The sequence below is a fragment of the Alosa sapidissima genome, chromosome 11 (assembly GCF_018492685.1).
Source record: "Alosa sapidissima isolate fAloSap1 chromosome 11, fAloSap1.pri, whole genome shotgun sequence".
Lineage (NCBI taxonomy): Eukaryota > Metazoa > Chordata > Actinopteri > Clupeiformes > Clupeidae > Alosa > Alosa sapidissima.
In genome coordinates this window covers 29386423-29411224 of record NC_055967.1, presented here as the reverse complement: position 1 = coordinate 29411224, position 24802 = coordinate 29386423, and the positions used below count along the sequence as shown (strand labels likewise).

The 24802-nt window shown below is 42.6% G+C and overlaps 1 protein-coding gene and 1 long non-coding RNA gene across 3 annotated transcripts; one reads left to right on the top strand and one right to left on the bottom strand.

The window, feature by feature from the left end:
* The first annotated feature begins 4709 nt into the window (after window positions 1-4709).
* Window positions 4710-10607, top strand: meak7 (MTOR associated protein, eak-7 homolog). 2 transcript variants are annotated; one of them, XM_042111189.1, is made up of 8 exons: window positions 4710-4834; window positions 5192-5373; window positions 5729-5962; window positions 6539-6683; window positions 8069-8470; window positions 9147-9265; window positions 9664-9843; window positions 10411-10603. In XM_042111189.1, exons 2-8 carry the CDS (start codon window positions 5218-5220, stop codon window positions 10525-10527), a joined length of 1353 nt encoding a protein of 450 aa, XP_041967123.1. In that variant the 5' UTR covers window positions 4710-4834; window positions 5192-5217; the 3' UTR covers window positions 10528-10603. The 2 variants fall into 2 exon arrangements, with proteins under 2 accessions (XP_041967123.1, XP_041967124.1); XM_042111190.1 differs by having other exon boundaries at window positions 4725-4834; window positions 5196-5373; window positions 10411-10607.
* A 13092-nt stretch (window positions 10608-23699) lies between these two features.
* On the bottom strand, window positions 23700-24762 carry LOC121723579. The gene is made up of 2 exons (XR_006034980.1): window positions 24672-24762; window positions 23700-24333 (listed from the first exon to the last, which is right to left on the bottom strand). It is a non-coding gene; the product is annotated as an uncharacterized LOC121723579 (long non-coding RNA).
* Between the last annotated feature and the right edge of the window lie 40 nt (window positions 24763-24802).

The window sequence follows — 24802 nt, the reverse complement described above, 5'->3', positions numbered from 1 at the left end:
AAAGCAGGTGCAGATCAGATCTCTGAGTGGGAGGCTTTGCATCTTGGGGAAACTAAATCCCCTTGAGGAGTGTATTATCAGAACCCTGCTGTTCCTGTTGCCCAATTTTGTCGCTTTATTTACAGTTACATTTACATTTACATTTATTCATTTATCACCCCCTTTTATTCAAAACATCTTACATATGCCAATTATATTACAAGTGAACAGTGCAAAGATAACCAGTGCAGGAATAGAATAATGTGTGATATAAAAAAAATCAAAGAGGCAAACAACAATAGAAATTAACAACACAATTTTTAATACTTTATAAACAAAAAACTAAAGTTAAGAAAGAAATAGTCAATGTCACCCCTCCACTTCTGTGAGTCCCGTATAAGGAGATCCGGGTGTTAATTGAAGCTAAATATGACAAGTTGCATTGTAAGTTAGCTCTGGGGTCAAAGTGTGCCATCTTCACATACCGAAGATCACACTTGAAGGCAAAGGACAAAACTGTGTAGAGCAAAACGTCTGCATTTCCGAGAGAGAGTTTAACAGGTACGATAATTTAAAATCCCCAGGTTATTTTCCCATAAAAAAAAAACTCAAGATACTGGATTTCCTTATTTGGGCAAAGATGGTAGCTTTTTTGAAGGCGAACTTCAGAGGTCTATGCCGAACTAATTGGTGAAGCACTTACTCTTTTAATTTCAGGCATGCTAGACACTTCTGTAACACATTTCTGCCTCTCACTGTCAGTTTATGGAACTGCAACTACATTCCACAGACATATTCCTATTAATTTGAATCACTACATGTATATTAACTGTGTCATTAAATAGGAATGTTGTATGCTTCTGTTTGACATTATGAATTGGCATTAGCTTGATTATTAATTGGCCACATGCCACTTAATAATCAATTCCCCTCTCGTTTTCTCTCATGGACTCTTTCTTGCTCATGACTGCATGTCTGACTGACTGTTAAACTATGCAATTTTTGTTTTACATTAAAGGAACATGCCGACTTTTTGGGACTTTAGTTTATTCACCGTATTCCCCCCAGTTAGATAAGTCGATACATACCCTTCTCATCTCTGTGCGTGTAGTTACTCTGTCTGATGCACCCACCACTAGCTTAGCAGAGGAGAGAAGGAGAGAAGTGTACAAATAACAATGTCAAATGAGACACAGCCATTTTGTAAGCGTTTACATACTTGGTACTATGTTCACATTCAGACGAAGCACTGCTACTTGGGCGGAGTGATTTGCAGGCAGCACCTGAAAAGCTCAGGCGTTACTGCTTCAAACCCCAAGGTGCAGTGCTTTGCCTGAATGAAAACATAGTTCCATCGGATCTCATCATGACCGCTAGCTGCCAATTCCATTCCAAAATAAACTGTCTCTGTAGGCAGCCCAGGCTCCGAAAACTGGAAACAAACAATTTGGGGGCAGCCTGTCCCCCAAACAAAAGCGATACCCTGTGTGAGGTTTCTCTCGGAATATTGAAGGGAGAGGTGAGCTACATCTCTGGTGTGTTTTATTTGGTCCTTGGTTAAAATATAATGTACATTGTTTTGGACAAAAGCATCTGCTAATAAATTTAAACATAAACATAAACAAATGTGACTTTCTGCACAATCACTGACTGCACCTATTATTTCTCAAGCTATTAAAGAAGAATGATGATTTGAATGAGTCATAATTGTAGTTCTTGAAGATCAGTGTATAACAAAAAGAAAAATAAGAGCCTCCGTCCATGCATTGATTGGAGAGTTCACAGTCCAGAATCAATATCCTTTGCTTCTGATGTCCACAGCCTTTGTGCTCCTGCAAGATGCGTAAGTGTTTTCCAAGCTTGAGGTCAGATAAGGAGACAAATGGAAGTATACGTTCAATACACTGACTGGTCACTATGAATACCTTGTCCTTCTATTTGCTTTGACCAACGCTCCTGCTATTTTTCAAGCCTGATGATTGATGTGTTGTGAGACTTCAATAAATTTGTTTTTGTTTTTCTTGACATTTAGATTTGTTCACCCTGCACATCTCACCGTTCCCACATCAGACATGTGTTGCAACGCCTCCTTCAAAATCAGGAGCTTAGTTGTTTGTCAAGGCTGAGAAATGTGACTTCCATAAAGAAGAGACATCATTTTTGGGCTTTGTCATCTTTCCTGTGGTGAAGATGGAGTTGAGCAAAGTAAGGGGCAGTTTCTGACTAGATGTAGTCAGGCTAGGTATAATTTTATCGGAAGTTTATCCAGAATTGTAGCACTCATTAGTCCTCCAAGCGCCCATTTCTCTGGAACAGTGAGGGGCTGACGATGCCTTTTCGCCTTTTTTGTGTTGAAATCCAAGTTCTCCACAGCTCCGGTTTTGATCATTCCTGACCCCTGGATGTGTCTGATTCAGGTGTTGGGGCTGTGCTATCATGCACAGAGATTGACCTGAGATAATAAGATGCATCCCTGTGCTTTTTTTCTTGTAGATTAACACCTGCTGAGCAGTTATGGCCTTTGGTGATTGGGAACTACTGGTGGTTAAACTCGCTTTTAATGCATTTTCGCTTTGAAGCATTTAAAGTCTGCTATAGGGCTCAATTCATGTAAGACCAGGTGGTCTCTATTTTTTTTCCTGCTTCAACTTCGTTCTTTCCTACAGACCAGGCTCCAAGAATGCCAAGTGTGACACCCTGTCCCAAAAGTTTGCTCCAGATAATCTGGCAGTGTGGCAGCTGGTCTACTTGAACCTCTGCCTGTACCTTATCGCCTGTGGTCCCATGTCGCAATTAACTTTGTTACAGGAATTCTTGTAGGCCTACACTCACTGTTGTTGAAAAACTGTTGTCTTTCATCGTCAGAATCCAGAGATCCAGTCTAGGATGCCCAGAGGCTTCCTAGAGGACGGAGGAAGGGGGTACTGTTACAAATCGTCCAGGACCTTCCATATGATGAGCCAGGTTTTCCTCTACCTGGCAGGGTGCGCTTAAAGCATGCCCCGTTCCTAGGGGTTTTAATCCACGCCACGTCTTGCTGCTTGTCTCTGCATCTCCTATCTCCCTGCTTCTCTGCTGAGCACACCTGTGTCTGATTAGATAATCAGACGCCTGACTGCCTCTGGGAATCCTTCATTGCGAGCTATCGTGCCAGGTCTCCTATTAGTCTGTTGCCAATTGTGCAATTTGGGATGAACATTTATGGACTGTTTGCCCTGGAATATATGTCTTGTTAAGACACAATCTACTTAGCTAATCAGCTGGGGGGAAATTGTGGGGATGTCTATATAGCCAAGTTAAGATTTTTAGGCTACCCGATTTAACCCTCCTAGTGTCAAATGTGACAGATTGACAATTATTTTCTCTAAAAAATATTATTCTGACCACCATGAGGCTCCATGACTGTGTTAACACAGAGCATCTGAACACACAAAACATATTTTGATAATTTTCGTAACAATTTGGGTGTTTTATTTAACTTTAGAACACCCATGTTTATTCCTGGTCAAAAATGACCGGCCATTAGAAATGAATGGGTGAGAAAATGGTCAGTGTATAAAATTGAGGCTAGGCACATGGGCTACCTATTGATCAGATGGACTGTGTGCTTCTGTACATTAAAACACCCTCACTCCCCCTCTTTGCTTCTATGCCAGCCCCCACTGGGACCTTTCCCCAATAGAATCTTCCCCTTCTTGCATGAGCTCAATGAGGCCTGCAGGCCATAAATAGCAAATGGAAGTTCAAAACTGGTAATATCCAATAGAACATAAGTTGATACAAAGGTCTATCACAACATCAGATGATAATATGTGTTACTATGGATTTAGGCTATAACAAGTTATAATGCAGCGGGAACAAAAAAATAGTAAACATAAAATGAACAGGAGGGTTAAGTCGGCTACACTTATACCTTTTCTTAATATAGTTAAGAAATATATATATATATATATATATATATATATATATATATATAGACTTTATTCTTGCTCTGTTGCACTGTAGGACTTACTCATTTGCACCATCACCATGACACTCACTCACACAGAGCACCTTACCTTACCTTACTATGCACAGAGAATCACAGGCTCAGTCCCTGCCTCAGTCATTGCAAGCGCCTCTTGATTGATTAATCACCCACTATGTGGATACTGTTTTTAGAATGGATTTAGATTAAGTGTTATTTAGTATAATTTGTATTTTAGTATATTTAGTATATTCTTTATCTTCTACTCTCCTTAATGCTTAGTTGTGTTTTTTATATTATATACTTTTAATTACTTTTTTCTGCTGTTAGTGAATGTGTGTGTGATGTCTGTATGCTACTGAAACCTTGAATTTCCCCTGGGGATCAATAAAGTATCTATCTATCTATCTATCTATCTATCTATCTATCTATCTATCTATCTATCTATATAGCCCTGCATAGGAAAATAAACATAAACAGTTGACTATTGCAAATGCAATTACATTGGATATTTTCTGCCAATAATCACTATGAGATTATTATATCCCCCTCGAATGGTAGCCTACCGGTGGACTAAAATGATTAATGTTAGACAGTCTGGGTCGCAAACGACATGTGGAATTTGCGCAAATAAGCGCAGAAACAACGCTTGGAATGAACTTCTCAAAACACATGACCGCTAAGCCAATCGGACATAAGAGAATGCGTTCTGAACAAGGTAATTGGCTATTGGTTTGACATCAACGAGCATGTGTCATTTTCATTGGTTTACATACAAGACAACGTAACAAAATCAGGAACTGTTCGCATTGTGTACTGTGTACAAATAACGTTAGCGCCATAACACTGATGTTGTGAAAGGGGAAAGCTTAAATTGCTTCATTGAAGGTTTGTAAAATGTCGACACTATGTAGCTACGCTTAGGCAGCAATTCTGAAGCCTACGAGATAGAGGGTTGTGTGAAAACTTTACATCCACCGTCAAGCAGATGTCTATAGAAGCTAGTTAGTTATCTATCCCACTAGCAAACACTACTACTAGCCTACTTAATTAAAGCTATACAAATCATAGGACCTACATTGTTTGTTTTCTATGTGCTTAAATATTACTTCGGTAGCTTGGTTATTCTGACTCACAATGGATGTTAAGTAGCCTAGCCTACTCCGATTTCTTATTTGATGTTGCTGAGCCTAGTTAGTTAGGTTAATATGGCATGTTCTTGTATCATATTCCTTTTCTGCACAGGCAGGTAGACATACGCATGTCCTGCGATGGGAAACACTGAAAGTGTCGTGGTGCAGAAACGGCTGACCCGGTTTCGACCCGACGAGCGACCCGTGGTAGAGGGGGTATTCGAGCAGCTCCAGGCGGGCACTGCTGGTGCAGCTGGGAAGCCTGGAAAAGCTCTGACAGTCGACATGTTGAAAGTGCGCATAATAGACCAATAGAGGCCAATAAAGTGAACAACACATTAGGAAAGACTGTACTACAGTAGTAACTAGCCAACATGAAAATTAATGCTTGAAGTATTGCTTGACATATGACAGTATGGTGATGGGTATGCTAGTGTCCTTTTGTAGTCTACAGGCCTAAACATGACTTCTAAAGTGATGGTATTATTAGTCATTATAGTAATTAAATGTAATGGCCTAGTTAAACAGATCAGTTGTTCTGGTGTATAGAGGATGCTAATGGCCCTTGCAAACCTAATCACCCACCCATGGCCTTGCTATGGTATTGAAGCTACCAGCTGTGAAAATTAACACATGCATATTCTCACAGGCAAGTATGGGGAGCATTGCATCCGATTCCACAATAATGAGGGTCTATGCAGGCATGACCAGCATTGACGAGGGGGCACCGCCAGCTCCTGGTGGGGGGGTGAGTCGCGAGCAGCTGGTGATCTTCCTGGCAGACACCCTCCGTGGTACTGCAGAGGAGAGGGCACCCCTCGTCATGGCGATGGCACAGCAAGGCGGGAAAGGTGCCATGGCTACTGTTGACCAGATAAAACAGGTCAGTGAGTGATGAGTGTGATGTGAGTGCGTGATGCACTCGTCATGAGTTGTGGTGGTTATGTGGTTTCAGGGTTGAGAGCTACTTTGCCCATGTTCTGGTGTCAGATCACATTTATTGCATCTCATCATGTGGTTTGGAAACGAGGCAACGAGACATTGATATTTAATAAATCCATCTGCGGTGGTGAAACTGAGGATCTAGATTTAAAATTTGATGGTTGACACAGTTTGTCTGAGTCTTTGGAGCACACACTGTAATCGAACACAGCCTGGAGCATAGACTGTTCACATTTCTATTGCTTGGCACAAAATCTGCTCAACGAAGGTACAGAAATATTGAACTGAGGCGCCTGATCTAGCTATACCCTGATCTCAAGATATATATTAAGCTCCCTCGATATTCTGTCTCATTTCTGCTCTGATCATTTTAGTTAAGTTGTCACATTGAGACACTCATGACATGGCAGCTGGCAGGCAGTGAAAGGCTGCCCTTCTGTGGTTAGTTCTTGTGTAGTTGACAGTTGAGTTGCTCAATCCTGCTGAGAAGAAACATTCGCCTACCCACCCTTTGCAGTTTCTGGAGGACCTGATCTCAGCTGCAGTGCAGATTCTGGACCACAGGGGGCGCTTGCGAGGCTGGAAGCCAGAGCACATGGGAGATGGCACCAGAGGGGTGAAGCTCCTGGCTGAACAACTGAGCTCAGAGATCAAAGCGTCAGGTGAGGGCCTCACACTGGCCGAGAGGGGGAAACTGTTACTAGCAGTGGAGTTACAAGTTGATTACTAGGGGGCATAATTTCACAGTGCCTTTAAATTCAGCAAGTTTCTCCTCACTATCATGTAGCTATTTGATCTGTGTATATCTTTAAAAAAAAAAGGCGTTTGTACTGGTCCTGGTCCTATACATTTTCCAACCAGTCAAAATACGTATTGATACGCACATAAGGAATGGGTGTAATTGGGTTTATGCTTATATATTACAGCTATGCTTTTACAGGATATACAGCTCTGAAAAAAATGAAGAGACCACTGCACATTTTTCTGATGTCATCCTACGGTTGCTTAGTTACATTCCAATGACTTGACGGTCATATTCAAATATGTTGTGGTCTCTTAATTTTAAAGCGATGGTTCGGAGTAATTTCACACTAGGGTCCTTTGCACCATGACCCCGAGCCAAACACCCCTGAATGGTACGAAACTTCTACAGTATGTTCTTTACTCATAAAACGAGGCATTGAAAAGTTTGTAGGTACACCAGGAGTTTATTTAAATAACACTTGCCTGATGGATGCTATTATCTGCTACTATACCGCTGCGTCAACGTTACTTTCGTGATTTGGGAAAAGCCCGTAAAAGTCAGAGACGAAAAGTCCGAGAGATAAAAGTTGGTTCCATTACGCCTGCAGAAAGTCATTAGTTTCTGACAGGGCTACTCGACCAGGGTTTGACCAAGGGAAAACAGGTTCTGGGAGGGTGTTTGGCTTGGGGTCATGGTGCAAAGGACCCTACGGTGAAATTACTCCGAACCATCGCTTTAAATGTGACCGTCAACTCATTCCAGTGTCACTCAGCAACCGTAGGACTCTTCATTTTTTTTCCAGAGATGTATATATCCAGTGCAGCGTCAGCTGTGTTATAATGGCGTATTCTGTTATGTTCTGCTCCTTTCAGCTTCTTTCATTTAGTTGGACACTAAATATTTTTTTATGCCCAACAGTCCTTCAGCAACTTAATGTGCTCATTCACTAGGTGCAACACCCAATCAGGTCTGTGTAAACAGGTACATAAAAATAAGCTGTTACTACACAGCTGACACTCCACCAGAAACATATGAGCTGTCTAAAGAGCCTTCTGGACATATAGTCAATAAGATTCATCAATAACCTTTCACCAAAATTGCAGATTGTACCTTTAAATAAAAAAAAAATGCCTGCAGACATTTAAATAACGTAACACTCAGCCGTCTTTTCATCTGACGCTCCCCCCTCAGATAGATAGTCTTTATTGTTTGTAAGGGAAATGTATTGTTGGCGTTTACACAGAGCCTTATATATATTCTGTTATATGTATTCTGTTTACACCCACCCACCTCGTCCCTCAGATCAGCAGACGTGCGACACCGCTTGCCTGGAGGACTGGCTCTTCCGCGTCTCCTCCGTGGCCGTCTACCTGGAGCTGCTGGTTAGCGAGGGTCTGTCGGTAACGCTGCCCTCCCGGCCGCCCCCCACCCTGCTGCCTCTGTGCCGGGAGCCCCCCTGGGGGCAGCTGCGGACAAGTCTTCTGGACGTGCCCCTGCTGCTCTTCCTGGCGCCCCTGCTGCCAGCGGGCACCAGCGCCCCCTGGAGGCTGCTCTTTTCCACGCACCTGCACGGCGAGAGCTTCACACGGCTGGTCAGCGGCTGCAAGGGCCGCGGCCCCACCGTGCTCCTGCTGCGTGACACCAAGGGTCACGTGTTCGGTGGCTTCGCCTCACACAGCTGGGAGATCAGGCCCCAGTTTCAGGGTGAGCGGCAACAATTACAAACATTTTCTAATTCATTTATTTATTAGATTTTTTGGGAGGGCTTTTGCTTTTATTTAGATAGGACAGTGAAGAGTGACTGGAAGAGAGTTGGAGGGTTGGTCACAACATTCAAATCTAGGTTCCTGTGTGCACTGGGACACAAATGTGGTGTGGACGCTAATTCAGGAACATCAATTGCACTTACTTATGATGTGCTTGTCTTTACAGAGAAGAGCCGCATTGAGCGTTTAACATATGGTGGCTTATGAGTGTTGTAGTCATACTGCAGGGGTCAAAATGATAGCAGCTCCTCTGCCACTTTGGCGTGTGAAATACGGCTGCTGTTCATCTAGCGTTAATGTAAGGCTTTCATTTTAACCGCTACCCTTAAGAAACTGCTGCTGTGCTTTCAGGTGTCACTGCTACAACTATTTCAGTCTTGTACCGCTGACTGCAAATGCATAAATCTGGCAAGATTTGTGAATATATGTTGACGCATACGTACGCAGCCTAACATCAATACCTTCGCACAAATGGTTCTCTGTTGAATCTAGAGCTCACCTAACTTACGTGCTGTTTTTGTGCCTGTAATTGTGTAATTGTGCACTTGTGTCAGCGTAGCTCTGTACTGTGGGTGTGTGTAAATCGTGTGGTTTGTGGGGCTTTGCCTACACAGGAGACTCCAGGTGCTTTCTCTTCTCCGTGTCCCCCTGTATGCGAGTGTACACCTGCACTGGCTATAACCAGCATTACATGTACCTGAACCAGGGACAGCAGACCATGCCCAATGGCCTGGTGAGAGCATACACACACACACACACACACACACATACACACACACACGTCCTCATGCATACTCAAATATACACAAACACACAGATTCAAATGGACACAAACATGCAATACACACATAGCAGGCACTATATTATGACTTCTATGCTATTCACTATGTAACTCAGTATTCGTATAACTTTCAAATGATTCAAATGGCAGTTTAAATCACTTACGGCCCTAACATCCTAGATGCATAGATACCCACACAAGTTTGTTTTACAGCATGAAGACATATTTTTAGTACATTTCAAGCAGCGGATGTGTGGTAGTAGTGCACTCACTACATAAACCCTTGTGTTCTGTGCTCTTTCTGCCTTGTCACTGTGTATTCCGGATGCTCATGTTCTTGTGTGTCTCAGGGTATGGGAGGGCAACATGGCTACTTTGGGCTGTGGCTGGACAGTGACTTCGGTCGTGGGCACAGCCGTGCCAGGCCAAAGTGCACCACGTACGGCAGCCCCCAGCTGTCGGCTGAGGAGGACTTCAGCGTGGACGTTCTGGAGCTATGGGCTGTCAGCGAGCCCCCTGAGCAGGAACAGGTCAGAACCTGGCCCCAGTAGCCTGGAACACACACACACACACACACACACACACACACACACACACACACACACACACACACACACACACTCCTACACCTACACTTGCATAACCTACACACACACACACACCTACACTTGCATACACACCTACACACAGACATACACACACACACCAGCGTTTCCCGTACATTGACTTATTTGTGGCGGCCCACCACAATATCAACATTGACCACCACACAATGATTTTTACAGGTTCTACTTAATTGTGCTTAAATCTGGTTAGGATCATAACCACGCTGCGCTAATGTGTTAAAAACGGTTGCAATCAAGTTAATTCTGCAAACCTACCACCACAAATAGAATTCAATTCTGTGGGAAACACTGCACACTCACACACACACACCTACACTTGCATACACACCTGCACACACACACACGCACACGCACACGCGTGTGCGTGCCTACACCTACACTTGCACACACACCTACACATACAAACATTCAAAAACACAAACAAATTTTTGTGCATATACAAATGTCTGTATTGTGCCTCTGCTTTGACAGGATGAGAACAAGAGGAGCATTCTGGATGTGGACCCAGAGGTGCAGGCCATGATTGAGATGGCAGGGAAGACGTTACACAGCCAAGGCCTGAGAGAGCCAGAGGAGGACGAGCAGTAGAGAGAGGGAGAGGGAAAGAGAGAGGGGGGGGGTGGAGATATCCTAAAGAATATTTAGTATTAATAAAGAGTATTTGTTTTCATTTTTGTGTTTTTATTATTCTATTGTACATATAAATATGGATTTGTCAAAGTCAAAGTCAGCTTTATTGTCAATTTCTTCACATGTTCCAGACATACAAAGAGATCGAAATTACGTTTCTCACTATCCCACGGTGAAGACAAGACATATTTTACCAATTTAAGTCCACAGACAAACATAACATTCAAGTAAACAAAAAAGTAAGTAAATAAGAGGGCACATATAATAATGAAAAAAATAAGAGCAGCAAAATTTGGTTGAAATTGTGCATAGACAGTCAATAAAATACTAGTGCAAAGTCAGGCCAATAAAAGGCTTGGGTAGTTCTGTTGACCTAAGTAAGAAAGAAAGTGACATAGTGGTGCAAGTTATGTAAGAGCAGCAGAAGTGTTGTGTTTTCAGGACAACAACAACAAGTTGTAAAGTGTACAAGTGTGCAAGTGTGCAAGTGGAGTAGTGCACGCGGCCATTGTGGGTCCAATGTCCAGGATGTTATGTAGCTGAGGGTGGAGGGGGGAGAGGAGGGAGAGAGTTCAGCATCCTTACAGCTTGGTGTATGAAGCTGTTGGTGAGTCTGGTAGTGCGGGAGCGCAGGCTTCTGTACCTCTTCCCAGAGGGCAGTAGATCGAACAGATTGTGAGCGGGGTGACTTGCATCACTCACAATTTTGGTCGCCTTGCGGGTGAGGTGGGTGGTGTAAATGTCCTTCAGGGAGGGGAGTGAAGCACCAATAATCCTTCCAGCTGTGTTCACTATGCGCTGCAGGGCTTTCCTGTCCTATTTGAACGTATGTTGAATCAGCAGACTGCTGGTTTTCTTTTGTCTGGAGATGGAATCCAGGACTCCAGGAACCATGTTATGGTTCCTAAAATGATATGATCTAGGGGTTGTAATTACAACTGTGCTGTAGTGAAACTGATTGAAATGGACATCTGTTTCGGACTCTCAACAAAACTGTTTCATCTCAGAATTTGGCGTTGGTTAATTTATTGAGTGTTAAGGCTGAGCTGAATTAACAATTGCAATGAGTGTGAAATCTTCATCTTCATCTTCATCTTCAGTCTTCATCACAGTTGTTTATGTGTGGTTATCCTGAGGAAGTCTCTCCATTTAACTTTTCTTGACTTCATACCAATGTCTGGTGAACAAAACATTCTGTGAATTGCTGCTATGAAAAAATATTTGCTGAAAAAATGTTGAAGCGTCAAATGATTGTCTCCTCCACTATACAATACTGCTCATATTCTTGTTTCTGTGTACTGTACATGGACATTTAACATCATTTAAATTATGCAAATAATTTAAAACGAGCAAAACCAAAAACAAAACAGAAAACTTATACTTGTATAAGCACTTATGAAAAACACTGACATGCATGCCACTTGTTCTCACACTCAACGGCTAAAGAAGTTCTTAACCCTTAAAGGGGTGTGACGGGAATGTTGAGAAATGAACATTCTAAAGAATATCTGGGTTCATTGAATTCAACATAGAATTTTAGAACCTTCAATTGTTGCGGAACTTAGAACGTTCAAAAACCTACACCTTTAAGGGTTAAGGGTTAAAAACTTTGACAAGTTCTCAAGACTACTCTTCGACAAGATTAACAGGAAAGTCAAGTAACTCAGACAAAAAAGTCCCCCCCCACACATGCACAAACACAAATTTCCCCTGTATATAATAACCCTAACGCTACAATACTCCTGGAGTTCCTGGAATAGGAAATAGGAATAGGGTTTAGGGACTCCCAAGTTTCCAGTAAACTCTTGGGTTCATGAATATCACTTTTAGAAATATGTTGACTTTGCTGTTTGTTGTATAGTTTTAATTAATTTCTCTTCTGCTTTTAACTTATTGACCCACCTGAAAGGCATAAAGCCCCCCCCCCCCCCCCCCCTCCTTGTTTTATATTGTTGCAAAAAATGCAATCATTCCTTGATTGCAATCATTTGCAAATATATCCTTATTTCACTTGATGCGCACTCATTCTCACTCTCACTAAAGGCTGTTACATATACCACAATGTCTAATTGTTGTGTCAAATGGCAAACAGAGAACAATGGCATAAAAACACAAGGTACGATGATTAATGTGCTCTAATGTGATAAAAACACTATCTTTTTCATATCTTTTGAAGTTTTGGTGTTACATTAAACCTTATAAAGCAATCTGCAGAAGCAAAAAGCAAGAAGGTCACAATTGACTGAATATAAACACAAAAATACAGTAATCTTCAGTTTTCTGAAACACTGAACTGATGAGAAAAAAACAAAACCTATTTAAAACGAGCAAAAAAAAAAAACTTACATAAGCACTTATGCAAACTCTGACATGCCACTTGCTGTCACACTTTTGGTTAAATTTTATGTGGCATAAAGTAATTTTGCACAGTGTACCTATTGCATATTCAGTGTGAGAGTGTGCAAAATATGTGCTAAATATGTTCAGTACAGCGTAAAGTTTAGCAAAATAAGTGTAGCTATTATATAAATTGTAGCATGTAAAACATTTAGGCAAGCAATAGACCCCTAACCCTAGAAACTACACATAATGGTAGACCTCGGAAGTTTGGACCCAAAAGCTGCATATTTGCCCATATAAGGAGAACCGGGTACCACCTGGATCTCCTTATATGGGCAAAGATGGCAGCTTTGAGTCCTTTTTGTAGGTGAATGAAATTATATAATTCTCTTTTCCCAGCCCTAGGTATACACTTAATCAATCTTAGCAAATCTCATCGGTCCTCAGGTAATTGTGGCTTTATAGTTATGTTAGAGAAAACCATGACCCGACAACTGCAATGTATGACTGCTCTTTTGTGGTTACCTCCTGTGTTGTTACACAGTTGAAGATTTTCCCAATCCTGCCAAGAATGATTATGATAGTCTCCCCTACCCTGTGTAGTTCCTGGAGGGTCTCAGCTGCAATGCAAACTCTGACCCACAGGGGCGTCTATGAGGCTGGAGGCCAGAGCACATGGGAGATAGCACCAGATGGGTGAAACTCCTGGCTGAACAGCTGAGCTCAGAGACTAAAGCGTCAGGTGAAGGTTTCTCACTAGCCGAGGGAGGGAGACAGTTACAAGTGGACATTTGAATACTAAGAGAGGGATGTTACCATACGTATAAGATCATTTTGATTTTTGATTATAGTTGGAAGATAATTTTTCAGTTCAATTAAAATCAGCACCATGACAAAGAATTTGCTTAATATTGAGTGGGCAATGTTCAGTACCCTCCAGAATTATTGGCACCTCTGCTAAAGTTTACTAAAAACTGGTAGGCCTATAAAAAAAATAATCTGTTGGTGATTTATTGTAATCTCAGAATGAAAAAAATAGGAAAAATCCAACCTTGAAGGGAAGCATATTTCATCTCTCATAAAGAAATAAATATTTTTAACAAAAACATGTTGCTCACAATTGTTGGCACTCCTTCTGGTAATACCTTCTTAAGCCTCCCTTTTCCAATAAAACAGTTTGTAATATTCACCTATGACACCCCATAAAGTTGGAGAATACAAAGCAAGAGATGTAAGATGTTCGTCTTTACAGAATCTTCCCAGATCATCCAGATTCCTTGGTTCAGACTAGTGCATTCTCCTCTTTGTCTCAAATGGAATTTAGGTCAGGGGACTGAGATGGCAATGGCCGAAGCTTGATTTTGTGTTTAGTAAACCATATTTGTTTTAATCTGGACGTTTGTTTTGGTTCATTGACCTGATGAATGCTCCAATCATGACCAACTTTTAGTGTCTTGGCAGAGATTGACAGATTTCCTTTGAAAATGTTTAGGTGTTTCTTGATTTTCATGATACCATGCACCTTAATTAGATTCCCAAGGCCTTTGGGAATAAAAACAGCCCCACAATAGCACAGCCCCTCCACCATAATTCTCATTAGGTATGTCGTTATTTTCGGTATAATCATTCTTGTATGTGCATGCCAATCACACCTAAAGTATTTGTAGCCAAAGAGCAGAATTTTCATTTTATCTGACAATAGACCAGACAAAGTCACTGTTACTGTTCAGTAACTCCTGCTGTTTACATTGATAATGACTGAACAGGTTTTATCTAGCATGCCCTCTAAATAAGCTATTAGCAGTGAGGTCACTTTTAAAGATTTTTTGGGGGACTTAGTGACCCCAAGATGATACCTTTTTCTGTAACTCTCCAACAGTGGTTCTTATGGAATTTTTACTATCCTCCATACTGTACGTGGGGGCAAGATAACCATGGGTCTTTGTCCAAGCATGTTTGTCACATTTCCAGATGATTAGAACCTTTTAATCATTGTTAGAACTGTAAATATAGGCATTTCAATGAAGTAGGCCTACATAGTTGTCATAGACATTTTCTGACTTACAAATGTCAAAACACTTTCTTTTTATTTAAATTTAGCGTATTTTCTTGTCTTTCGATGTTGAAAAATGACTGAGGATGTAGCCTCTGTGTGACTTTATTTTCATACCATAGTGAAAAAGAAAGTCATGAACTATTTCTTAAAGTTCACAGACACTCTGATTAACTTGAATAAATTGAAATTAGATAGCAAAATGCTTCTGTTAGGTTTTGATTTTTCAGGGGTGCCAATAATTGTGAGCAACGTGTTTTAGTTAAAAATATTTATTTCTTCATGAGATTTTCCTTTTTCTCAAAATACATTTGCTTCCCTTCAAGGTTGGATTTTTCCTAGATTATTTTTTATACCGGTTTTTAGTCAACTTTAGCAGAGGTGCCAATAATTCTGGAGGATAGGCCTACTGTATATTTATAAATGCATGTACATTTGGAACTGATGTTCCAAACTGCAGTACAGGTCAAAGATGTTTTGTTTTAGCAAATGGCATCAAATCTTTGGTTATTCATAATGTTTAATGTTTACATTTGTAATGATCTGTCTTCATCAAGAAACCAAAAAGATTTCTCTCATTCCAGGATCTCTGTTTTACAATGGGGCCTTTCTGCTGAAGTGTTGAAGTTGTCACACATTCTTCCCTAGAAAGGTATAAGTATAAATATATATACTCTTGATCCCGTGAGGGAAATTTGGGGCCTGTCCACACGGAGACGCTTTTTAGGTTAAACGCAGAGGTTTTGCTTCGTCTTGGCCGAGCGTCCAAACGAATCCTGTAAACGCACTGCCCGAAACCGCACTTTTCTGAAACCTGGTCCCAGAGTGGAAAAATCTGAAACCGTAGCCCGTTTGAATTAGTTTAGACAGCGAAACCGCACATCCTGCTTGCGTATCGATGATGTCATCGCCACACCTCAGCTGCCCTGGACTTGCACTTATAGTATTGCCTAACAATACTAGTTTTTATACATGACATTACCTACGATTACACTCCGTAAGATAAATATCACAACTGGTGCTGCGCAGCGCCGATAGCTTATGACTTGGTGGACTGAACACTGTTTTTTAATGCATTCTAGCTACTGTCAGTGACGCGAGAGAACTTAAGTTATTAGGAAAGTGCGGTGTAAGTTTAGGCTACATTAATTTGTGCGTAGTGCCAGTGTCATTCATTTATTTTACATGTCTTACAACATATATACATGCATTCACAGTGGAGTGAAATCAGATATAAGCATACACGCTTAGAACTCACGTTAAGCTGATGGTAGCACACTGAATGCAAATGCGCGATTTGATGCAGGCAAACAGATTGACTGTTACTAACGAAGGTTTTATAGCAATATTATAAATGTGGCAGAATAGCCTAGAACTTGGGTAAGCCTTGCGTTTAGTAGCCTAATTGCGTGATAGCCAAAACGAATGTGAATCACGGACTATCCTACAACCAAAGAAAGTAAAGGTGATTAGTAGGCCTACCTGTGTTAGCCAAAGGACGGGACTGCACCCTTCACAAACCGTAAAATAAAGTTTATTAAAGTTTTACAGTTGACTACAGTTGACAGTTCACCATCAGTCCACACAAACAATTCTAGTTTCCTTGCACTACCCATTTCGTCGTAGCCTATTCTGTCTGTTTGTAAAGCGCAAGTTTTGGTCAATTTCTGTAAAGAAACAGTGCCACTTATAGGCCTGGGGTATGAAGTAACGTGTTGAGTCGTGTTGAGATGGATCCGTTTGGACGCAAATATTCTTGATACGGTTCCAGGGAAGACTGAGGAAAAAAAGATCGGTTTGGTACGTGTGGACTAGGCCTTGGTCTCTGCATTTATCCCAATCCGTGAATTAGTGAAACACACTCAGCACACAGTGAACACACACTAATCCCGGCGCAGTGAGCTGCCTGCAATAACAGCAGCACTCGGGGAGCAGTGAGGGGTAAGGTGCCTTGCTCAAGGGCACTTCAGCCATGCCTACTGGTCAGGGTTCAAACCAGCAACCCTCCGGTAACAAGTCCAAAGCGCTAACCAGTAGGCCACGGCTGCCCACAAGGTTACCTCTCTGAAGGACTGTAAATGTCACGATGTGGGGCTTCCTGTGAAGATTGAAGTTTAATTTAAAGAAAATTTTATTGTATTGTAAATTTTGCATTGTAGATGTGTTGTTGTAGGACAGTAGATGAGTAGGAGATGAGCTCATTTTGTATTAAATATTTTGTTTGTGGTTCTTTCAGGGATGTGAATAAGGATTCAGTGTTGCTTCCTCGTGTTTATTTGTGTAGCCTGTAATTGTCTGAAGCAACTGAAACTGTTGTGGTCTGGACTGGAGCTGTTTCTGTCATTATTGTTTCTTGAGTGTTATGGAGGACGGGTGTATTGTGAACGATTATGAGGAAAGTGTGTGATCAGTCACCTTTTGAGTGTGTGTGTGTGTGTATGATAGTGTGATATTCTGAAGGACAGACACAATTTGGACTCAGACAACAGACGTTGGGTTCAACTTGTAGTATGACCTTTATTGGAGTAAAATGCTTTTTGACCTTTTGTTAAATTCAGTGAGGTCCTCTTCTTCACTGTGAATTGCTCTTCACCATCCTCTTGGGCTTATAATGAGTGTATTCAAAAATCCCGTCATAGCGTTTTCCTGTTGAATCGCCACAAATAATGAACTTGTTCTTTTGATATTTGGACAACAAATTGGACTCGCTGAACTTACATTGGAATAGACTGAATGTGATATTCTTTAGCTATGTTAGATGTGTTGATCCTGATTGGATTGAATGATGTTTTGTGAGGGGGCATGAAATGCTGTCTGTGCAAGACTGCATATTTGTGTGTGGGTTTTCACGTGTGTATCTGCCTTGCTTTCTGTTTATACATACAAATCTGCATATGTGTGTGGGATGTGTGTGTGTAAATAATGTGGTTTTGTAGGGCTTTGCCTACACAGGAGACTCCAGGTGCTTCCTCTTCTCTGTGTCCCCCTGCATGCGAGTGCACACCTACACTGGCCTCAGCCAGCATTGCATGTACCTGAGGGTGAGGGTGCTCTTGTTTGTGTGTACGTGGAAATTCGAAAAATAAAAAGATACCCGCACACTGTTTCTATAAGCTCCCAGAGTGGTTTATTAACACAACGTTTCGACCAGAGGTCTTCGTCAGGTATCTTTTTGACTGTTGGCTAAGCCTTATACCCAGCACCTGTTTAAATGTTGCAGATGTGCGTGCACTCCACTCTTTGTACGTGGAAATAATTTAAAACAAGCAAAAAAAAAAAAAAAGAAACAGAAAATTTACAGTGACATGCATGCCACTTGCTGTCAACGGCTAAATAAGTTCTTAATAACTTTGACAAGTTCTCAAGACTACTTAACAGGAAAATAACTTAGTAACTTAGGCAAAAAAGTGTTTGTGGATATACTTAAGATGATTGGGACACTTGCTTTCACACTTTGACCCCCCCCCCCCCCCACACACACACACACACACACACATTTGCCCTATATACAAAAACCCTAACCCTAATTCTACATTACTCATGTAGTTCTGACAATAGGAAAAAAGGTTAGGGACTCCCAAGTTGGGTTCATGGATATCACTTTTAGAAATATGTTGACTATGTTGATGCTGTTTGCTATATAGTTTTAATACTGCTTTTTTACTGCTTTTACATATTGATCCATCTGAAAGGCATAAAGCCACCCCCCCCCCCCCACCCCCCGCAGCATAGGCCTACTTGCTGCCTCTCCTCCATCCCAATAAAGCTTTATTCTGCCATTCTGTGTTATCATACATTTACATTTAGTCACGTTTTATAATGCATGCGCAGTAAAAATGGTCACATTACTTAATATATTACAGGTATTTATGACATGCCTCTGTGGAATACTTGATTATGATTGGATGTTTGAGGTATTTAGGGATCAATTGTTACCTGATAACTGAGTATTGAAGTTAATAAGTGACCGCTGCCCTTGGCAACCAGTGTTTATTACACTGCTGGCTGTGGAATGCTAATTACTTACATGGAACTTAACTAAAGCAGAGGACATGGTTTTGAATTCCTAAAACTATTGATTCGCTTTGGTAAATGCCATTGGAATAGATGAGTAATACAATACCCTTCCATTTTTTTCCTTGCCATTGTCATGAATTCCATTTGAACTATAAAATAAAAACTATGCTGCTTTACATTAAATTACATTCAATGCACTGTTTTGACTTCATCTGATTTTATTTGATCTAGAAGTGCTAATGTCATCCACAAACAATAGGAATTGGATGAAATTGAAAACATTGCACTCACTCACAATGCACAAACATTGCACTCATTGCTTGAATTTCCCCTGGGGATCAATAAAGTATCTATCTATCTATCTATCTATCTATCTATCACTACATATCACCTTGTGTTTTTTTGTTTTGTTCTGCATGTTCCAGTTCCTCCATTTCTCATCTGTCTCAGGGTATGGCAGGGCAACATGTCTACTTTGGGCTGAGGCTGGACAGTGACTCCGGTCTTGGGGATGGGCCGTGCCTGGCCAAACTCCCTAAGCAGGAATGGGTCAGAGTCTGCCAGCTGCTTGGAATACACACAAACACAGACACACACATACACAGACAGACAGACAGACAGACACACACACACACACACACTCACACACACACACACTCTCTCACACACACACACACACACACACAGACAGACAGACACACACACACACACACACTCACACACACACACACTCTCTCACACACACACACACACACACACACACACACACACACACACACACACACACACACACACACACAGAAGTAGACATACAGACAGTGTTTCATATAGCATTTTCAGTATTTAGGGGAAATAAAAAATAAAAATATACAGACATACCACATACAGACATTAAAGTGTGAGACTGAAATATAGAACATATATCAAAATATAGAAATATAGAACATATATAAAAAAATAGAGGTAGTTGTGTTGTATATTTACATAGTCCTAGTGTAACCTTCTGACAGAGTAGTAGTAGCAGCAGCATTGTGGCAGAGTGATAAATAACATTGATAACATTTACATGAAGTTTAAACTTGTGCTTGTGTGTACTGTATATTTACATTGATATGCAGTCATTTCAAGTATATCAGGCTTGATATGAAGGAGCAACACGTTAGGCTGCGCACTCACAGTGCAGTTCCACAGGGCGGTCCTGGGGGGGGGCTGTCAGTGATGGGAGAGTGGGTAGAGTGTTCAGCATCCTGATTGCTTGGTGGTTGAAGCTACTTGCAAGTCTGGTGGTGCGGGAGCGGAGGCTCTTTCCAGAGGGCAGGAGGCTGAACAGTTCGTGTGCAAGGTGGGTTGTGTCCTTTGACATTAGTGCTTTGCGGGTGAGGCGGGTGGTGTAAATGTCCTGCAGGGAGGGGAGTGGTGCTCCAATGATCCTCTTAGCTGTGTTAACAATGCGCTGGAGGGTCTTCCTGTTCTGATCTGTGCAGCTTCCGCCCCACACTGTGATGCAGCTGGACACGATGCTCTCGATGGTCCCTTTGTAGAATGTGGTCATGACGGGAGTCATGGCACTTGCCTTCTTCAAGTTGCGCAAGAAATAGAGGCGCTGCTGGGCTTTCTTCGCCAGTGATGCTGTGTTGGTGGTCCAGGAGAGGTCGTCGCTGATGTGCACCCCCAGGAATTTTGTGCTGCTCACTCTCTCCACAGCATCTCCGTCGATGGACAGTGGTGGCAGTTGTATGTGGCCTCTCTGAAAGTTGACAACAATCTCCTTGGTCTTGCTGACATTCAGCAGGAGGTTGTTGTCTTTGTACCATTTAGCCAGCAGGTCTACTTCTTCTCTGTAGTGAGCCTCATCGCCCTTAGTCATGAGGCCCACCAGTGTTGTGTCGTCCGCAAACTTCACCAGATGGTTGGAGCTGTGAGTGGTTGTACAGTCATGTGTTAGCAGTGTGAAGAGCAGGGGGGCTGAGCACACACCCTTGCGGGGCCCCCGTGCTCAGGGTCAGAGTGCTTGAGGTGTTGTTCCCGACATGTACTGCTTGTGGTCTCTGCAACAGGAAGTCCAGCAGCCAGTTGCAGAGGGAAGTGCTGAATCCTAGCTTGTCCAGTTTGCTGATGAGTTGTTGTGGTATTATGGTATTGAATGCTGAACTGAAGTCTATGAACAGCATTCTCACATATGAGTCTTTATTGTCCAAGTGGGTGAGGGCTGGATGCAGATTGCATCCTCCGTGGATCGTTTGGCTCGGTATGCAAACTGGAAGGGGTCCAGGGTGGGGGGTGGGGTGGCTTTGATGTGTGACATGACTAGCCGTTCGAAGCACTTCATGATTATGGGCGTGAGTGCTACAGGACGGTAGTCATTGAAGCGTGATGATTTCTTTGGCACGGGTATGATGGTGGCAGCTTTGAAAAGTGATGGGATGACTGTTGAGAGAGACAGAGAGGTGTTGAAAATGTCTGTAAAAACATCCTTCAGCTCTTCTGCACAGTCCTTCAACACTCGGCCTGGTATGTTGTCTGGGCCTGCTGCTTTGTGTGGGTTAATAAGTATAAGTATAAGTATATATACTTTTTTGATCCCGTGAGGGAAATTTGGTCTCTGCATTTAACCCAATCGGTGAATTAGTGAAACACAAACAGCACACAGTGAACACACAGTGAGGTGAAGCACACACTAATCCCGGCGCAGTGAGCTGCCTGCTTCAACAGCGGCGCTCGGGGAGCAGTGAGGGGTTAGGTGCCTTGCTCAAGGGCACTTCAGCCGCGGCCCACTGGTCGGGGCTCGAACCGGCAACCCTCTGGTTACAAGTCCAGAGTGCTAACCAGTGGCCCACGGCTGCCCCTTAATGGTGGCTAGTGTCCTCTTCACGCTGGCAGAGGACAGGTACAGGGGTTGGTCGTGGGGGGGAGGTGGGGTTTTCTGTGGGTGAATGTCATTTTGTGCTTCAAAACGGGCGAAAAAACTGTTCAGGTCATTGAGCAGTGAGGTGTTGTTCTCACAGCTCTGTGGCGCAGGCTTGTAGTCAGTGATGGCCTGTATGCCCTGCCACAGGCTCTGTGCGTCTCTGCTGTCTTTGAAGTGTGTTGTTATTTTGTCTGTGTAATCCTTTTTTGCCTTCCTGATGCCCTGGGACAGGTTAGCCCTCGCTGTTCTTAGGCCAGCTACATCTCCAGCTCTGAAGGCTTTGTCTCTGGCCCTCAGCAGTCTGTGGACATCTCCTGTCAGCCATGGCTTCTGGTTGGCCCGAGTGGTGATGTGTTTTATTTCTGTAACATCATCGATGCATTTGGTGATGTAGGAGGTCACTGTGTCTGTGTATTCCTCAATGTCAATGTGGTTGTTGTGGGTGGCAGCTGTTTTGAAAATATCCCAGTCTGTTGTTTCAAAGCAGTCCTGAAGTTGTGAGACGGCCCCCTCCGGTCACACTCTCACCTCCTTCAGAACTGGTTTAGTGACTTTTGCTCTTTGTCTGTATCGGGGCAGCAGCAGGATGCTGGTCTGACTGTCCGATGTGGGGGAGGGGTTTGGCTTTGTAGGCTTCTTTCTGTCGGGTGTAAACAAGGTCCAGGGTGTTTTGTCCTCTTGTTGGGAACTTTACATGTTGGTGAAATTTTGGTAGTACAGTTTTGAGATTGGCGTGATTGAAATCTCCAGCGATGATTGTGAAGGCATCCGGGTGTTCACTTTGTTGTTCACTGACGGCCCGATACAGCTCATTCAGTGCCATGCTACTGTCACTGTTTTTGTTGCTGGGGGGATGTACACCACGACCAGCAGAATCGCGGTGAATTCCCTGGGGCTGGCTGCCTGGGGAGGTAGAACGGTCGGCACTTAATGATCATAAACTCCGCCAGTGGAGAGCAGTGTCTGTGTACTACCGTAGCTTACCGGCACCAAGCATCATGTGTGTAAACACAAACTCCACCACGTTTTTTGTCTGCTCCAGGTGTAAAGCAGAGTCGGGGATGTTATCGTTGAGCCATGATTCAGTAAAAACAGTCACGCAGCAGTCACTGTATTGTTTGCTGATCTTAGCAACCGAATGTCGTCCATCTTATTGTCCAGTGATCTTACGTTCGCCAGGAATATGGATGGTATTGCTGGGCGAGTTGGGTTGGCTGCTAGCCTTGTTCCGACGCCAGCTCGCTTGCCTCTCTTCCTTGTCCTGGCACACCGCTTGCGGTGACGCCGGCCAGGTGAAGCAGACGGGTCCGATGTTGTGGTAGGCAGGCGAAGGCTGAACAATAGTGCCTGGCGTCCCAGATACCACTTCACATTCATGATAGGTTCTCTACCAACAAATTATTCTGTCATTACTCTTAGTTGCTGTAGCCATTTTTGATCCGATCCGAACATAACCAGACAAACCCTTGATGCGGGCACCCACAAATAGCCTACCAACAACTACCAACACATTTTTCAGTCAATCCTCTTTGTTGCTGTGACCATTTATAACCTGATCAGCAACATAACCTAACAAAATGCACAAACAAATACCACAAATTCTTCGGTCAATTAACTTTGGACAGTAAATGCACCCTGTATTGTGCCACTGCTTTGTTTGTCAAATCACTTTGGATGTGGACCCAGAGGTGGACAAGCAGTAGTGATGGAGAGAGAGAGGGAGAGATGGAGGAAGAAAGGGAAGCTGGGGGTAAAGGCAGGCGAAGCTGTTGCTGTGGGAGACGTGTGCGTTTTCATAGAGGGATACAGACAGTTAATAAGACATTTTTAAAAGGGGATGTTGTATATGTTATGTTAGACATACAAGTGGATGTTATATTTTCGGTGAATATGTAGGCCTTGGGATTAAATTAAGAACCTTGTTATCAGTGATCTTTAGAAAGATCTTCAAGTCACAAGTAGCTTCTTGTAGAATGTGAGCTGTGGGTCTGATAGCCTAAATGTATCCTTCTTTACCGTGTGCTCGCATGATTATAGAGAGCAAGTCACTCCATAGCTTCTCCCTATAGGCCTACTGTATAAGACTGAATCGAGTTGTCCTAACTGAGTTATTTTTGTGTCATATTTCAGTTCAAGTGACAAAATGCAGATAGTTCACAGGATGTGTGACTTCCTGAACCAGCTCTGCATGTCACAAAGTCAAGTCATCACCGAGGTCGCTATTCCACACAGTTCAGCGCTGGCTGTATTTTTAATCACCCTGCCTCGGCTGACCGCTTTCTCTCCGCAGAAGTTTCGTGTTTCTGTTAGGATCGCTTTCTCCAGAGGTCGACTTTGCTTCTGCCAACTTCATGGAAATGAAGGGGGAAAGTGACGGTACATATGCAAACCAGACGTTTAATTTCCATGCAGACGGTGGATTTACATCATGATGGGAAATGTTTGTCTGGAAAATGGAAAAACAGTTAAAAGTGAAACTTGGTTGATCAGTTTTGTTGGCTAAACTGAACCAAAGCCCACCCAAATGTATGTTTAATGCATTACAAAAATGTTATCAAACGTTTCATAAAACTTAGAACATCTCACTTTACAATATGCACCACTGGGTCTCTTGAATTTCACATTTCACCCCATATGTTAGAATTTGATATTTCTGCTGCAAGGTGCTTTCAATTTCACATCCCTAGTTGCCCATGACCCGAGACCAACTGCTAAAGCCGCGCGTCTCGCTGTAAGATTTGGTACAAAATGCCACTGTAGTAGGCTACATTTGTGAGAATTTACCTATTAGTAGCCTACGTGACAAATTGCAGTTGATTCCCATGCCTTTAGAGGTAGGTTATTGTCGCTGTTTGGTCAGGTCCCCCGTGCGTTCTGGCGACTTTGCATAGATCGCATCTGTATTTCCGGATCTT